The following is an 18,443-nucleotide window of genomic DNA, read 5'->3' as shown; positions in this document are numbered from 1 at the left end:
GTGTTTGCTAGGATTTTCTTAAACACAGGGAACAGCTCCAAATCAGTAGAAGTCTGAAGTCTCGGTACCATTTGTATTTTATTTTCGACCACTGCCAAATCTCCCCTTTCTGTGTATAACTTTGTGTTAACTGTTATATGACAAAGATTTTGTAATGCCAGGACTTTTTGAGGAAGCTGAATTTTGTTTTCCCCCACACTACCCACACTATTTGTCTTCTTATGGCAGTTCCTTTCCTGAGCAGAACTTTGTCACTGTACTCGTCACACCCCCTTACATTAGCAATCAATAAAAAGCTTGCAAATAATACTTGACAAGGACATGCTTAATGTATTTTATTCTGTTTTCTTATGTAAATTATGCCTCTTTCTCTCCCCTTTGTCCAGGTTCTGTGTAATTAAAATTGGGCTCTGCATTGCATCTGGTGTGTAATTTGTTCTTGAGAGTTGCAAATACTCACTTAACAGCAAACCACATTTGGATCAAGTGTTGCTTTTCTATATGCAAAATATATATTTTTACGAACCTGTTTATCTTCTCAGTGAAGAAAATAGCAAATAAAAATTGCTTGTGATGGTGCATTAGCACTCTACTTAACTCCCTTGTTCTGTGAAGTGTGATTGTGTTCTGTGTTTAATTTTGTCAGATTAATCAGAGAGGCTCTTTATCAGCTGTTACTAGGACTGGTGATGGTGGTGGTATGATGCATTTGAGATTAGCACTAGTGGGATCCTATATACAGTTTATGTACATCGCCACACAGTTTTTAGACTTGTAGTTTGAACTAAGTTCATTTTGGGACCTAGTGTAAAAAAATTTCATTACTTATAATATGTAAAACAGACATCAGCCTGACAGTTGGTTTGAATGCTGCAGTGCTTTACTAGACACGGACCTACAGAACTGACTACCTCAGCCAGGTACAAGGGGAACTACAGCTTAACATGGACTTTTGGTCTACAGTATATGTCTTGGAATTTTTCCATGCACATAAATAATTTTGAGAGGTAAAAGAAATCACAGGTGACAGGAAAAAAACATAGCACCAACTAGATGATGAACCTTAAGGCTTTAGTTTCATAGTATCACTCTTATTGAATCAGTCACTGAGATAAACAAATAAAGTGCAGTTCTTTTAAGGGAAAATCTTTTCTGCTATTTTATTTTGGTGTGTTTGAGATCCAGTCCTACAAAATATTTTTTCAATGCAAACATAAAACTTGTTCGATGAAATTAGCTCTGTGACTGACATAGTCGAAATATGTGTAGTAGGTTTCATTCTGGACGCTTGTGGTTTGGAGATATAGATGGGAGAGTAGTTTGTTTGTTTTCTGGACAAATTTCTATTTGACAAAAAGTCCAAATAGAAATCATATGTGCACTTCTTTCTGTTTGGCCCAGTTTTTGTGAAACTTGTTTAATATTTGACTAAAGTCTGCTGTTGTTTACACTAATATGTGTGCTATTCCTGTGACAGGTTACATCCTCCTATGTTGGCTGTTGGGAGTGATGATACAACCGTATCATCTGGAGGCAAGGTGTTCATTTATGAATATAATGAATGCAGCCGGAGATGGGTGAAAATTGAAACATTATCTACAGTAACAGAGCCAGTACATGATATTGCATTTGCACCAAATCTTGGGAGAAGTTACCACTTGCTTGCAGTTGCAACAAAAGATGTTCAGATTTATAAACTTAATCCCTTACCGTGAGTATATTGAATATTTATTAGTAGGGTATGTACTGTTGGCCCCCCTCTATTTTTATGTAATGGTTTCTTTTTTACCAGCGACAAAGGTACCCAGAGTGGTTTAACAAAACTGGAAGTCTCATTGCAAGCACAATTTGAAGACCACTACTCAACAGTGTGGCGTGTCTGCTGGAATGTTACTGGAACTATGTTGGCTTCTTCGGGAGATGATTGTTGTGTTCGTTTGTGGAAAGGTACTTCTTAAAAATATATTATATATCTTGAAAACTGCTATTAATATAATGCTCCTTAAATTTAATTTTTCTTTCTGTTGAAGATTGAGCATATGGCATGATGTGTAATTCTCAACTGTTACAGCTAATTTTGCATCAGAGTGGAAATGTGTGGCTGTGCTTAAAGGCGACGGTTCACAAGTGAAGACAGACATCTCCTCACCAGCACAGGCGACACCAGCCTTGTCAGGAGTTTCACCAGGAGTCGGTGCAGTTGCAGTCTTAGCAGGAGCAGCACTGGTTGCTGGTGGTGGAGGTAGTGGTTCTGGTGGTGGCTCAGCACAACAGACCAGTGCTGCAAGGTATTACAAGCTTGGCACAATATCTAACCCAAGCCATATTCGGCAGCACTAGTATGTCACATACATTGCGAGTAGAAGTGTATTGTGCAGATCTGTTCATTATTCTGCAATAATCTGATCGCTGGAGAAGGTAGGTTTGTTTGTGAAAGGAGATTCTCAGATCTTTTGTTGTAAAGAGTAAAAGTGCTTTTGTCAACTGTTCTTCGATACATAATCAGGAACCATTTCTATGCGTTTGTTGTGGTTTATTTCTTTCTTTCATTTTGCAGTCACTTAATCTGTCTTGATTTAATTATTGAACATATTGCCTGTGATTTTTAAAGCAGTGTCAAATTTGCTAATGACCGTAAGATGTGTTGTCAAAAATATGTGGTGGATGAGTTGCAGCACCTACTGCTTCCATGTAGCTGAACAGTAACAAGTATTTTAGTGTCACTATTAGAATGAAAAGAACTGTAATTGGAAGTTGCTGCATGAAGAAAACAGCTGCTGAAATGTCTTAGGTGATAATGAGAAAGGAAGGGAAGGAGTAGAGAAGGAAAACAAATCTCAGTCAATCTTTTGTAGTTGTGAAATTAGACAGAAGTTAGCAAGATAAAAAGTGACTATGTAGTTGTTCAAAAGTCCTTTTACTTTAATTTTTTCTCCACTAATAGGTGTTCATGGGAAATTGATTTTGCAAATGACCAGTCTGCATATACAAAAGCACTGAAAAAAATTCCTCTTGGAATTTTATCCCCTGCAGTGTGTTTCAGTTGACTTTCTGGAGAGTGAGTATAAAAGTATTTGTCAGGTTGATGCAAAGTGTCATTGTGAAAGGTTAATACATTTATTAAATGTTACTTTGAGTTGTGCTATTTGCAGAATTGCTTCTATTGTATTTACTTTTTTCAGCAGATTTATTTATAGAATGCAAGTTTAATGTTTGTCACCACACTGCAGTAAATAGAAACCACTTGTGTTGAAATGTGCTGCCCTGAAAAGGCAGTTGTAGGTTTGTTTGTTCACAGTATTTAGATGAAAAATGTTGGAAACAAAAACATTCTGCAGAGAATATCATCTGCTACTAGCTGAAATGGAGACTTAAATGGCTAATCTATTATGCAAAAACTGCAATTGACCAACAGATAAGGCATTTCAGTATCAGGTATCCATGAGCTTCGAGTCTATGTATGCTGTATATTGTTTTCGGGATGTCTTCTTTCTTAATCAACTCATTGTTTTTATTGGCAATTTTTTGCTTACAGTGAGGGAGGGAAAGAAAGCTCTACCTCACCTAAAGGATATACAGTCAAATGTATTACTATTGTAGAGCCTTCCCAGTGCATGAAACTCCCGACTCTTGAGGACAGTAGTATATTATTCAGTTATTTTGGAAATTTTGCACAAGTACAGAGCAATAATAAGCAAAATATGAGCTCGAATAATTTATACTGTCGTGGATAACAGAGCAACTTTAAGATGATGTGCATATAATGGAATGACTCCAGGCATATAAACTTTGCGTTGTAGTTAAAAAAATTTCTACAAACTAATAGCTTCTGCGAAATATAAACAAATTTGCTGCTCTGGAGTGGATGTGTGAGCATCCTTGTCTGTCTCCAGGCACTGACAAAACAGGAACCAAGCTACTCTAAAGTTCATTATACTTTGAGATGTCACAACTGGTTTCCTATTTCCCTTCAACCTGCACTTACTCATGTCTTCATTTAATAAAATGGCATATTAATACTGTGTTATTTTGTTAGACACTTGACAGTAATTTTGTTTTGCTAAAACATACTTCAATATTTCTGGTATACTTTTTACATTAGTAATTTTGAGCCTTTAAACTTGTCTTTGTAGTTTAACCTCTATTGTTATAATCGCATAAATAATAAATATGTAGCATCATTGAGCGTAATGTAAAGATACACATGCAATTGATGTAATGCCTTAATATTTATTGGCATCACAGTGTGTATGGGTCAGCATGTTACGGAAATTGTATCGTATTACAATCAGTTAGCTTAACACATTTCCCTCATTATTCAGCATTATCTTTTAAACAAAATCTGCTCTAGAGTTTCTTAGAGAAGCAGTATGAGCATGAATGTTACCTATGTGATAAGTAGTTAGCTGCCAAAGTAGTTAGCACTAGCGTACCCAAGTAGTTAGTTCCTATGGATAAACATATTCTTCATAACCCAGAATATAATCATAAGTTTTGTAAGTATGTGCCCTTCTGTTGTCATTCTCCACATTGAAATTCTATTATGACTGTAAAGAATCACTACAATTTTCATGATGGTCTACAGACTGAAACAACACTGTGAAGGAATTGTGCAATATATATGAGAGCCTAATTGACATGAACTGGTGGTCTTTTTAGAAGAATTTTTTTTACTGAGTAGGGACCCCTTTTCATAGTCTTGTGTTTGAAAATTTAGTATCAGATTCTGTGGAAAATGAAAGTTTTAATACAGTTTTGTGGAGGATAACACATTCTAAAGATCATTGAATGTATTCAAATTAGTGCTTATGACACTGCTACCTCTTCATACTGTGTACATTGTTGAAATAAGAAGTTGAGTGTTTTACTTGGAGTCTGAATTGTATACAGTGTATATCCAGAGCTTTACTATTTAATCTACATTAGGTTCTTTTGTAAATCATTGTAAAATTATTGCATGACAATTTAATTCAGTTTTTCCTCACTGTACTTCTTTTGCACATTTGTGTTTCTGTGTATATCATTTAGTATGTACTTGTCTCCCCATGATCATATCTTTTCTATAAATTGATTATTTTCTAAGTTGCATGTGAAATTCGTATTTGGAACTCAGTTATTACCTTCTCTGTTAAGTTTAAACAGGATCAGTTTCCAGTGAGATGAGATGTTGCATGAAAGAAAAATGAGAATAATGATTTAGCAGCATTTAAGACATTATTCTTTCTGCTGGTCATTTACAAACAGTTTTATCGGAGATAATTGAATGAAATTATTGTAATACTTGTCATGTACAACTAAAAAGTGTGTGTCAAATGCTAATCTTATTTTTGTATTACATTTATGTGTATTTTCTGCTTAAAATACCGATATTTTTGTATGAGTACATTGAATAAACAAATACTAGCTTTGATCATAACTTGCACAGTTCTTAAAAGGGATACAATGTTACCTTGCCTGGTTGAATAAAGATGAAAAACACTTCACCTATGTTCACCACAGTTTTTAATGATTTTGGCAGTAACTTACATCTTGAAAGTTGTTAGGGAAGATGAAGTGACATGCCTGCAAGTGACTTAGAATTATGATGAAAATTCCATTATTCACTCAAATAATAACAGCTAGTAGTTGATTGTTGCTCCCCATTCATTACCTGTACTATGGGTCATCTAACCCAAGCCTTGTAGAAAGATTTTCTTCAGCTTCTACGCACTTTGTCTTCTTTATTCTGATGAAAAAAGTTTAACAAATTCCAAAAGTGTGACATTCAGTTTTATTTATAAATTTGTCAGTGTGCTCCAGTTGTTTTTGTTTTGGATTTGGTGACTGGTAAGTAGATGCCTCTCCTTCTATCATAAATACTGTTCAGACAAAATCATTTACGAAATTTGTTATAAGTTTACTTTGTGTCCCTAGGCTGTACATGACATTGTCGTTCCAGCCCTAAGGTGAGGTGCAGTAACATTAAAATCATTAATTACACTGCTGATTAAAGAATGTATATAATCAAGTGGATGTGTAAGTTTCCCACTGAAGCAAATAGTGGCCAGGCTATTGGTCATCTCCTTATCATTCAGGTTTCTTGTAAATCTACATTGCGTCGATCAAATATTGACATAATTACTCAACAAAGACCACTGTTGCTCTCTTCTTGTGTAACAAAGGAGGAAGTGAGTTCCCTCAGATGATCCTGATGATGATTTTTTTTTAATAGCTAGCAACTGATGTGCAGTTCAGGTGAATACCAAGATATACAAATGTGTGTATACACTAATACAAATCAAAACACATGCTATGTACTGTGTGCGCACTTTTCCTTTGCCATTTTCAGAGGGGACCGGAGGGAGGAAGCTCCAGCCAACACTAGGAGAGTCGCTGGGAGCACCGCAATGCAAAGGGGGTAAGCTCTATCTCACTTACGTAGTGTTGACAATGAGAGAAGTGGAATTTACGTTTTGTGTTTCACATGGAACAGCCACAGAGGTTAATACTAACATGCAGACCAGATCAAAATGTGAATATAATTGAAATTGTAATTGTCTTGCAAATTTATAGATGTACATAATTTTGTACATTGCTCCATTACAATACTGGTTCTCAAAGAAATGGGATATAAAAACTAGTTCTTCATCAGCAGCTTCTGTTGCATTGATGTATTGGTGGTTGTGAATGAAGATGGGGTATTTTGTAAAATCTTGGTTTGTGTCATTTTTATGCAAGACCCTGCAAATGTGCTCTAGATGCCACTGCAGAAGCCCAATGCAATGTACATTTTTCTACTATAAATGCAAGTGATGACTTTCAAAACATTCTCGGAGCGATTTGAATGACTGCAAAACACACAGTGAAGAAAAGCGAGTTAATCACGTCATAACTGCACATTCAATAATATCAGTGCTGAACACCATGTCAGTTACACTTTTCAATGTGTTCATAGGTTCACCAATATCATAGACAGCATATCGTCATGCATAACGAATCATTGCTCTATACACTTACAGACGTAAGTGACTGTAAACGATAGAATGCATTTTCATGACAAAGAATCTGTCACCAATATTGCCTGAATGTTCCTATAACTTAGTTCAAGAAAGTCTGTTATTCTTGTGGTATATATTTTTTATTACCTGAAGAAATAAACTTTGAGAGGTTGTGCATATGATTTTTAAAAGCATATATTTCCCTTGGTAAGCTTTCAGTAGTACTTGTTCAATCTTAAGTCCAAAAGTCACAAAATACTAATGACTTTATTGCCAAATGTGGATTCCAAACTGACAGGACAAAACGTCTTGAGGTGTTCTTTTGTCATCATCTTACTCACAATTACATCTGCGAAGACTTTGGAGGGCACTGCTTTTCTAGTTCCCTTGACACACAGGGTTCATACTTTCCATCTGGTTCTTGGAAACACATATAGAGTTTGTGTACCATTCATTTGTCCATTGATATAGCAACATCGATTGTGTAGCTGTGTGTTGTACTATTAAATGATTGCAGTGTCAAGACATTGTTTCTTTCCCCTTACATGGATAGCGTTCTGTAGAAAGAAAGCTCATAGTTGAGCAGACTCTAATCACAGTTCCATACAGAATTCATTTGGATGTTTTCTCTCTTGGTACGCCTATTGATTTCAGCAACAAATGTTTGAGCAGCTTGAATTCTCTTATTATTATTATTATTATTATTATTATTATTATTATTTCTCATCATCCTTACTGTGTGTGTGTGTGTGTGTGTGTGTGTGTGTGTGTGTGTGTGTGTGTGTGTGTGTGTGTGTGTGTTTGTGTGTGTGTGTGTGTGAGATGTTATCCTAAACTCCTTTTTCTAATTAGTAATACATCCCAGTGAATTTCATGTAGTATATATGGTAACTGGATACTAATATACACAGAATTTAAACTTCAGTGTTTATATCATTATTTCACCAGCTCTATAATGTATAAGGAACAGCTGATATATTTACAACACCTTAAGCAAATTCTGCATAGGAGCATGACACAGCTTTACATTGTTTGAGCAGATTACAACATCCCACAATGCTTAAAAATGCAACATGCTGAAATTGCAATTGCAATAAATAATGTTTTAACAACCAGAAGCAGAAAGGATACCATTTAAAAATCCCAGTGACCCTGTAAAGTTCGTACATCGGAGATTTCTGGCTACTCCCAGTGCCCAGTGTTTTAAATGCCAGTAAGGAATAGAAGAACTGCATTCTCACACTTCACCAAAATCTGTCATTACATGCTGCTTGATGACATAGAACTGCAGAGTACAATTTCCTTTGAAACCTGTATTGGCTTGTCTTTTCTTCGCCACATAGTCCAATATGCTCTTATTATTCCTTTTAGTCTTCAGTTTAGGGTATCTTTTCAGGAGCTTTTCATATGTTTTGAAATCTCTGACATGATAATAATTATATATGTTCTCTTGTGTGTTGTCATCAAACACAGTGATGACAAGACTATAAGCATTTTATCTGGAGGAAGTTGGAATTCACTTTCAGTGCTTCCATCGCCTCTTCTAGAATTTGGCATATCAATATCACTTGCAGTGATATGTTAGTTCGCATCTTTGCTAGCATCATAATTATGTGTTAGTGTTACATCATCATCTGTTTCTAACCGGTAATAATATTTTTGCACTGTAATACATACCAGAAAACATGTAAATGATTGCAGAATGAGATTTTTACTCTGCAGCGGAGTGTGTGCTGATACGAAACTTCCTGGCAGATTAAAACTGTGTTCCCGACCGAGACTCGAACTCGGGACCTTTGCCTTTCGCGGGCAAGTGCTCTACCACCTGAGCTACCGAAGCACGACTCACACCCGGTACTCACAGCTTTACTTCTGCCAGTACCTCGTCTCCTACCTTCCAAACTTTACAGTCTCTCCTTTCTTTCAGGAGTGCTAGTTTTGCAAGGTTTGCAGGAGAGCTTCTGTAAAGTTTGGAAGGTAGGAGACGAGGTACTGGCAGAAGTAAAGCAGTGAGTACCGGGTATGAGTCGTGCTTCGGTAGCTCAGATGGTAGAGCACTTGCCTGCGAAAGGCAAGGGTCCCGAGTTCGTGTCTCGGTCGGGCACACAGTTTTAATCTGCCAGGAAGTTTCATGTAAATGATTGATCTTCCACTTCAGTACCATCTTCATGAAGTATTCATTGTAACTTCATCTGAACCAGCCGCAATACATTAACAGGTTTGATTACCAACAGCTGACTTACACAAATAACTTGTCAAAATGCACCTTCACATACACACTGCATTGTATCGACTGGTTTCAGCTGGTGTAGTAGCAGGCAGAGAGGGAACTTAGCTTGGCGTACTCAAGTGGCCTCTAATGGAAGACTGCAGAGAACTGCAAAAAGTGAAGATCACTTGTGCAATAAGAAACTTTTAAAAGATCAATTTCAGGATTATGATATAAGTGTGTTTGTTCAAGCTTAAATGTGTTTCTTTTTAGAACCAGTAAGCCAAGAGGCACAAGGGACTTGAGATGCAGATAAGAGAAATTTGATTACATGTAAGACTGTTTGGAAATTTGTGTATTACAAAGCTGCTTTAGTCTGACATGTGAGTTGGATAGTGTGCATGATAAAGCAATAGCAAATGAAGTACATACCTTCAAAATTATGACCTTTTGACCAAAAAAAAGTCACACATCTGGAAGGCGTAGACAGTCAAACTTAGTGGACAAGCCATTTGATTAGTATAGTGCCACATGTAATTACATGGCCCCACCTTTAGAACCCTTATATGTGCTGCCACTCATATCTGGTAAGAAAATGCCCAACAGTGAGAGCTGACTGTGTAGAACTGTGCTTGTGCTTGCTGAGTGAAGCACCAAACATCTGTGTCCTCAACAAAGGGTGTTAGTCAGTTATTTGAGATTGAGAAGTAAGACAAAGAGCTCACTGTTCAAATTACTCTCCAATTACTGTCCAGGCCTTACTCTCCACTTAGATTGGGTGAACTGAAACTAGCAGATGCACGACACACACACAAATGTGCAGTCCATAAAATACAAAGATAACATTCCACATCATAGCAGTTGTATATGTGTACTTTTAAAAGATATTGTGTTACAGTGCTGTATGTGGTAATAGTTACCAATGATTCAAGATATTATGCATTCCACACATATTACTAATTTGTATGAATCTTTTTTTGTTGTCGTTACTAAATTTCATACTGATCACATAGTAGTCAACTTTTCTTTTGGTGGAGCTTATTAAACTTGTTTACACCATGGAACATCTCTTCCCCCTACCTAAAAGCACACCATTAATGTTGAAGGTTATCATGCCCCACTTAAGGATATCCAGGATTATATTTTTACTATTGCAATTTTAATGTTTAGGCCATTATCATGCACAAATAATGTTACAAATGCTGAAATTGCGACAATAAAAAGATGATCCTGGACACTCATAAGTGGGGTATGATGTCCCGACTTCGCAGGTCAGAAAGACAGCAATGTTTGCTGATGACACAAGTTTACAAATCAAATGCCATCATTCTTCCAGACCAGAAATAGCCCAGATGATAACTTAAAAGGTCAGTAACTTGTACATGAAAAGCTTTTTAATTTTTAGGGTCCATCTTGATACTCCTGATTCTAGGCCTCAAGAGTTAGTTTAAAAAGTGTGCACCCATCAGAATGATAGTAGTTGAGTTGCATTTTTGAGACTGCCTAGGCACTTACTACGGGGAGGCATCTGCAAAATGTAACAAGATAGTGTTCATGAGGTAGTGTTCATAGTTGCTTGTGGACACTTCAGAGTTGACTCGATGGAAAAATTGCCACCTCTTCTATGACTGAAACTATTTGGTGCAGGAGGGGGACGGAGCGGAGAGAGAACAGATGAGAAAAGACAAGAGGTAACTTTCAGAATATAGGAACTTGAACCCTTATATGTCATAATACACTAGAGCAGCATACTGAAGATCACAGTAATTTTGAAAACAAGCCTTATTGACAAGTTGTGAAGTGCAGTTTGGCGTAGGGTTGAAATATGACATAAAAAAGACACAGTTCCACGATTGAGTGACAGTTGGGAGAAAGTTCTTTGCAATATTTATCTATTCATTCACTCATCCTGCTCCATGAATCCTGACACGAAGGAGAGCTTTCAGAAATGTGAAATGAGTCAAATTATACATTAATAGACAGAAGTTGCCAGTCTAGGGTCGTATACTAACAACAAATTATGACTAATGTTGTGGCACATCACCATGCCAAGGGCATTTGGGACCCAGTGTTCCAGTTGCTGTCCTGAGGGCTTTCAGCTGACGACAGCCGACATGCAGAAATTCCATATGTTAGATCAACATTCAGTAAGGGTCTCGTAGTGAGTCTTTGCCACAGCAATGCCCCAACCAGTGCTGCATTCCTTTGCCACCAGACAACCAAACAAACAGTCAATGGGTTGTTATTTATGGACAGTGTTGAAGCCACGAGGCAGAGATTTGAGCCAGCAACCATAACCAGCTGTCACAGCTCCAGCATCTGCTGGATGACCATCATTTTCATTAGCCCGTCTCTTGTACGTCAAGATCCCAAGTGCTGGGCACTATGCCACTTTACCTCTGTGCAGCTGCTCAGCGTTCCACACTTAGCTGGTCACCACCATCCAGGCTATGGGAACCTTGGCTGCCATTTGCTGACTCAGCTCCTGGCACATCAGCACCATCGAGCCGGCATGCTACCACACAGATAATCTGCTGTGCTGCAGCCCAGCGTCGCTTCACCATGTGCCTTGAGATTGACACCTGTCCACAACCTTGGAATATAGATGCCACGAGTCAGCAACAGGACACGCTACATGACGAGAGCATGCATTTATAACTGCTGTAGTTAGTTGTTGTTATTGTAGTCTTCAGTCCCGAGACTGGTTTGATGCAGCTCTCCATGCTACTGTACCCTGTGCAAGCTTCTTCATCTCCCAGTACCTACTGCAACCTACATCCTTCTGAATCTGCTTAGTGTATTCATCTCTTGGTCTCCCTCTACGATTTTTACCCTCCACACTGCCCTCCAATACTAAATTGGTGATCCTGTGATGCCTCAGAACATGTCCTACCAACCGACCCTTTTTCTGGTCAAGTTGTGCCACAAACTTCTCTTCTGCCCAATCCTATTCAATTCTTCCTCATTAGTTACGTGATCTACCCACCTAATCTTCAACATTCTTCTGTAGCACCACATTTCGAAAGCTTCTATTCTCTTCTTGTCCAAACTATTTATCGTCCATGTTTCACTTCCATACATGGCTACACTCCAAACAAATACTTTCAGAAACGACTTCCTGATACATAAATCTATATTCGATGTTAACAAATTTCTCTTCTTCAGAGGTGCTTTCCTTCCCATTGCCAGTCTACATTTTATATCCTCTCTACTTCGACCATCATCAGTTATTTTTCTCCCCAAATAGCAAAACTCCTTTACTACTTGTCTCATTTTCTAATCTAATTCCCTCAGCAGCACCCGACTTAATTCGACTACATTCCATTATCCTTGATTTGCTTTTGTTGATGTTCATCTTATATCCTCCTTTCAAGACGCTGCTCTTCAAAGTACTTTGCTGTCTCTGACAAAATTATGATGTCATCGGCGAACCTCAGAGTTTTCATTTCTTCTCCATGGATTTTAATAACTACCCCGAAATTTTCTTTTGTTTCCTTTACTGCTTGCTCAATATACAGATTGAATAACATCGGGGAGAGGCTACAACCCTGTCTCACTCCCTTCCCAACTGCTGCTTCCCTTTCATGCCCCTCAACTCTTATAACTGCCATCTGGTTTCTGTACAAATTCTAAATAGCCTTTCGCTCCCTGTATTTTACCCCTGCCACCCTTAGAATTTGAAAGAGAGTATTCCAGTCAACATTGTCAAAAGCTTTCTCAAAGTGTACGAATGCTAAAAACGTAGGTTTGCCTTTCCTTAATCTTTCTTCTAAGATAAGTTGTAAGGTCAGTATTGCCTCACGTGTTCCAACATTTCTACGGAATCCAAACTGATCTTCCCCGAGGTCGGCTTCTACTAGTTTTTTCCATTCGTCTGTAAAGAATTCATGTTAGTATTTTGCATCTGTGGCTTATTAAACTGATTGTTCGGTAATTTTCACATCTGTCAACACCTGCTTTCTTTGGGATTGAAATTATTATATTCTTCTTGAAGTCTGAGGGTATTTCTCCCGTTTCATACATCTTGTTGACCAGATGGTAGTGTTTTGTCAGGACTGGCTCTTCCAAGGCCGTCAGTAGTTCCAATGGAATGTTGTCTACTCTGGGTGCCTTGTTTCGACTCAGGTCTTTCAGTGCTCTGTCAAACTCTTCACACAGCATCGTATCTCCCATTTCATCTTCATCCACATCCTCTTCCATTTCCATAATATTGTCCTCAAGTACATCGCCCTGGTATAGACCCTCTATATACTCCTTCCACCTTTCTGCTTTCCCTTGTTTGCTTAGAACTGGGTTTCCATCTGAGCTCTTGACATTCATACAAGTGGTTCTCTTACCTCCAAAGGTCTCTTTAATTTTCCTGTAGCCAGTATCTTACCCCTAGTGAGATAAGCCTCTACATCCTTACATTTGTGCTCTAGCCATACCTGCTTAGCCATTTTGCACTTCCTGTCGATCTCATTTTTGAGATGTTTGTATTCCTTGCTGTAGTTAGTAGGAGTAATAAATAGTTTACATGCATTCTGTCTGTCTTGCTACAGCTGCCTTTAACTCTTATCCGGTGTCATAGCACTTCCAACCCCTCAACCCCACAATGTCCAGGGCAGAGAGCCATTGGCATTATGTCTTCTACCCCACCATAATGGGATTGGCAATGCAAGTAAGTAGCATCAGGTGGTTTTTAATTGCTTTTAGGGTCCTTGTTTCAATTTTTCCTGATTTTGTTTCATCTACATTTACATAGAGACTACACAATCCACCATAAAGTGCGTGACGGAGGGTACCCCATACCACCACTAGTCATTTCCTTTCCTGATACACTCAAAGTCTTCGTGGTCCTTACTTGCAACATAGATTGGAGGCAGTAGACTTGTTCTGCTGTCATCTTAAAGTGCTGCTTCTCTAAATTGTCTCAATAGTGTTCCTCAAAAAGAATGTCACCTTCCCTCCAAGGATTCCCATTTTTCCCTGAAGCATCTCTATAACACTTCCGCTTGGTCAAACCTACCAGAAACAAATCTAGCACCTCCGCCTCTGAATTGCTTCAATATCTTCCTTTGATCTGACATGGTATGGAACCCAAACGCTTGAGCAGTACTCAACAGTAGGTCACACTAGCATCCTATGTGTGGTCTCCTTTACGGATGAACCATACTTTCCTAGAATTCTCCCAATAAACTAAAGTCAACATTCATCTTGCCTAGCGTGATCCTTACATGTTCCTTCCGTTTCAGATTCCTTTTCAGCACCTGTCAAGATATTTAAACAATTTCACTGTGTCAAACAGGACACTACTAATGCTGTATGTGAACATTACAGGTTTGTTTTTCCTACTCATTCACACTAACTTAAATTTTTCTATATTTAAAGCTAGTGCCATTCATCACACCAACTAGAAATTTAGTCTAATTCGTCTTGTATCCTCCTGCACTCACTCAGATTTGACACCTTACCATGCAGCACAGCATCATCAGCAAACAGCTGCAGATTGCTGCCCATCCTGTCAGTCAAATCAGTTAGGTATATAGAGAATAACAGCGGTCCTGTCACACTTCCCTGGGGCACTCCTGATGATACTGTTGTCTCTGATGAACATTCACCATCGAGGACAACATACTGTGTTCTATAACTTAACAAGTCTTCAAGTCACTTGCATTTCAGTGAACCTGTTCCATATTCTCATACCTTCTTTAACAGCTTGCAAAGGGGCACCATGCCACACTATCAGGAAGTGTGGAAATATGGAATCTGCCTGTTGCCCTTCATCCATAGTTCACAGTATATCATCTGAGAAAAGTGTGAGCTAAGTTCCAAACGAGTGATGCTTTCTAAAACCATCCTGATTCATGGACATAAGCTTTTCAGTCTCGAGAAAATTTATTATATTCTAACTGGGAATATGTTTGAGGATTCTGCAGAAAACTGATGTTAGGAGTATTAGTCTGTAATTTTGCAGGTCCATTGTTTTATCTCCTTTTATACAAGTATCAAGTGCGCTTTTTTTCCAGTCTCCTGGGACTTTGCGCTGGGTATAAATGCAAGCTAGGTAAGGGGTCGATGCGGTAAAGTACTCTTTTTAAAACCTAATTTGAATTCCGTCTGCTGGTGACTTACTTGTTTTCAACAGTAGTTTCTTTATGTCAGGGATGCTTATTATTATGTCATCCATACAGGAGTCTGTTTGATGGTCAAATAACAGTATGTTTGTACGATTCTCCTGTGTGAACAACTTCTTGAACATGAAGGTTAAAACTGCATCTTTTGTTTCGCTATCTTTAACTGCCACATCAGACTTGTCAGCAAGTGACTGAATGGGAGCCTTGGACCCACTCAGTGATTTTTTGTAGGGCCAGAGTTTTCTCAGGTTCTCTGCCAATCTTTTCCTAAGGTATGACAGTGGATATAGTTGTATGCTTCATGAATAGATCTTTTCACAGATGTATGAATCTCTACTAACCTTTGTCTGTTGTCGTGCACACATTCTCTTGTGAACCGTTAGTGCAACAGCCTCTGCTTCCTCAGCATTTTCCAAATCTTGTTATTAAACCATTGCAGATCTATTCCATCCATAACCCACTTACAAGACACACAATTCTCCACAATTTACTATCTGTTTAAACTTTGCCCACAATTCCTGTATGTCCATCTTACTGACACTAAGGGATGTCAGTTCACTGCCTTAAGTGAGATGATGATAACTGCTTATCTGCTCTTTCAAGCAGAAACACTCTCACAACCTTTGTGACTGATTTATTGTCTCCTTAACCGTAGTTGATATAATGACATCATGATCACAAATCCTTCATTTCTATACTGATGTTGTTAAGGTCTGGCCTATTTGTAGCTACAAGGTATAAGATAATTCCATTGCATTTGGGCTGCTGACCTGGCTGCTCAAAACACATTTTCAAGAAAATGTGTTCAATAGGACTTCATAAAACTGTCTATCTGTACACTTTTCAGTGAATCCATAAACATCCCAGTCTATACTCGATAGGTTCAAGTTGTGTCTGCCTGGTAGTGCATGATCTGGATATTTGCGCACTAATGACCATAGACTTTCCTCAAATGACTAGCACTATCACAGCAAAATCAGGTGGCTGGTAAAAACATCCAACAATTAACTTGGTTTCACGTAGATCTCCTACATGCAATCAGATAACTTTAATGTTACACTCAACTTCGACCTCAGTAGAGGTAATATTTTTGTCAATTGCAGTGAACACTCCCCCTCCAGCGGCCTCTAATCTGTCTTTTCGACATGTTCCATGACTCTCAATATCTCGGAGCATTCCACTTCAGCCAGCTCTTGGTCCCGAGAATAATTTGACTGCAAGAACTTTTCTGGAGGGTAGTAAATTGAGGAACTTTGTTACAAATACTTCAACAATTTACTGGTAAAATGTTGTCAGTCAAAGTGTTTTTACTGTTAACGCGATGTGACTTCCCTTCCTGCACATCTACTGTTAAGTGATCATAGGGTACTGCCTATCATGAAAAACCCTAATGTGCACTCCACAAGTACTCTGCTACTCAAGTAGCTGCTTTCTTTGTATAGCGCACCCCTAACCTATCAAGGGGACTCCTACAACTCCCCATCCGATAATGTAGGTTTTGAAATCTGCAGCCAAGACTGTCACAGAGTCAACAAACCCTGTTGTTGAGACTCGAATTGGCACCAAACCAAAGTACCCTCATCAACTCTTGAGAACAGTGCTGCAGGTTGCGAGCTCTGTTTGCACTCCATGCATGAGGCCAGTAGCCTTCACCACTTCTTCCAGTCACCTTTATGAACTCAGGATGGCCTCGGAATCCATATGGCAAGCATGGTCGGTGCTGATGTGCACCACAAATTGCAGACGCCTGCATCCTGCACACACGATAGCTGCAGCCACATCTCAAATGAGGCCCCCCCTCCCGGCTGACAAACCAGGTGCACATTGGCTTTCCTTCCAGCCCTAAATGCTATAAGCCTAAGGGGCTCTATAATGTGCCTTATGTTGGAGCTGCTGATAAGTAGTAAACCCTTGCCCCCACCCCCCACCCCTCCTTGTGTGCCTTTTTGGACACTGCTGAGGGAGCTGTCATTTCTTCACTCACAGGAGTAATGGGCAAGGCCAGATGACGAGTCTCCACATTGGGCCTCTGCCTTGAGTGACATGACGCGACACGAACGCATTACCACTCGCCACTCACTTTGCAGTGAGGGTGGATCCACCGTGTCGAGTACACTAGGAGGTTCCTTTTGCAGCAGAGCCCATGGGTGGAACAAATGATACCTGAGGTGCCCTGTGCAGAGGCCACATTCTTTGCCAATTGCACATTGTGCACACAGCATGCACACATCCTACCCACCAAGACTAACTGAAGAAGTAAACTATAAAAACAAACAGAATCCTAGGTATGCATCTTGCTAACCCCCCCCCCCCTCCCCCTTATGTGTTACCAGTGGACACTGATAACACAATGGACTACGCAGCTGGCTGTTCAGAAGAAATGAAAGCTGCGCTTCAGACTCCCTGAATTTACACTTACAAAATGTGAGCTTACACCTCTTAAACAGGAATCGCACACAAAACTTCAGAAATATACCAGAAGCAAAACACAGGAAAAGATAAACACTTAATTTGCCAGTCTGTAGATGCGTATCAGCAGAGATCTAGGGCCTGACTGTGTCTGTCGCCTTTATCTCTTTTCATGTGGAATATGTTGGGAATGAAAAAAAGTGTGTGCTGGAGAGATATAGGCAAGTGTAAGTAAGAGACGATTATGTAAGTGGTGGACGAGTGTAATTTAATTTTGACATATAGATTATAATTTTAGGAGTTCTCCAAGGGTCTGCACTAGCAGGTGTGTGGTTGGACATTGAGTGCACAGTTGTGTGTGGAGCTTTTGTCTTCTTTTTCCATTCCTGCGCTGTTTCCCATTGCTTATTCTGTTTTCTAGTAAGGTAGCTGTAAACAATGGTATAGTGCTGACAAGGTGGAATGCAGGTAAGTGTCGCAACAGTATCTCATGGTTTGGGATTTTTGTCCTTGCATCATGTGGCACTAACTCAAAGCAGCAATGCACTGAATGTACCACATGGATGTTATTGGTCCCGACTTTGTCAGTTAAACTGTCCCAGGTCTGCTGAAGTATAGTGCACATGATAGCAGGATAACTGTCATAATCAGTGGAAGGGAGAATGGATAGCGTACTAAGAAATTTCTACAGTATCATAAATGTACTAAGAGACACAGGTTGTTGCTGGGAAA

General features: G+C 39.0%; 1 protein-coding gene across 2 annotated transcripts in view; it reads left to right on the top strand.

The window, feature by feature from the left end:
* Positions 1–18,443, top strand: part of LOC126273456 (nucleoporin SEH1) — a 150,642-nt gene that overhangs the window by 87,762 nt on the left and 44,437 nt on the right. For both annotated transcript variants that reach the window (XM_049977012.1, XM_049977013.1), the window contains exons 5-8: positions 1,478–1,711; positions 1,793–1,947; positions 2,072–2,288; positions 6,329–6,397. In XM_049977012.1, coding sequence (XP_049832969.1) covers positions 1,478–1,711; positions 1,793–1,947; positions 2,072–2,288; positions 6,329–6,397 — 675 coding nt within the window. The remainder of the gene's footprint in view (positions 1–1,477; positions 1,712–1,792; positions 1,948–2,071; positions 2,289–6,328; positions 6,398–18,443) is intronic.

The sequence above is a fragment of the Schistocerca gregaria genome, chromosome 5, assembly GCF_023897955.1.
Source record: "Schistocerca gregaria isolate iqSchGreg1 chromosome 5, iqSchGreg1.2, whole genome shotgun sequence".
Classification (NCBI taxonomy): domain Eukaryota; kingdom Metazoa; phylum Arthropoda; class Insecta; order Orthoptera; family Acrididae; genus Schistocerca; species Schistocerca gregaria.
Note: the sequence above shows the minus strand (reverse complement) of the source record. Positions and strands in the feature narration are given on the sequence as shown.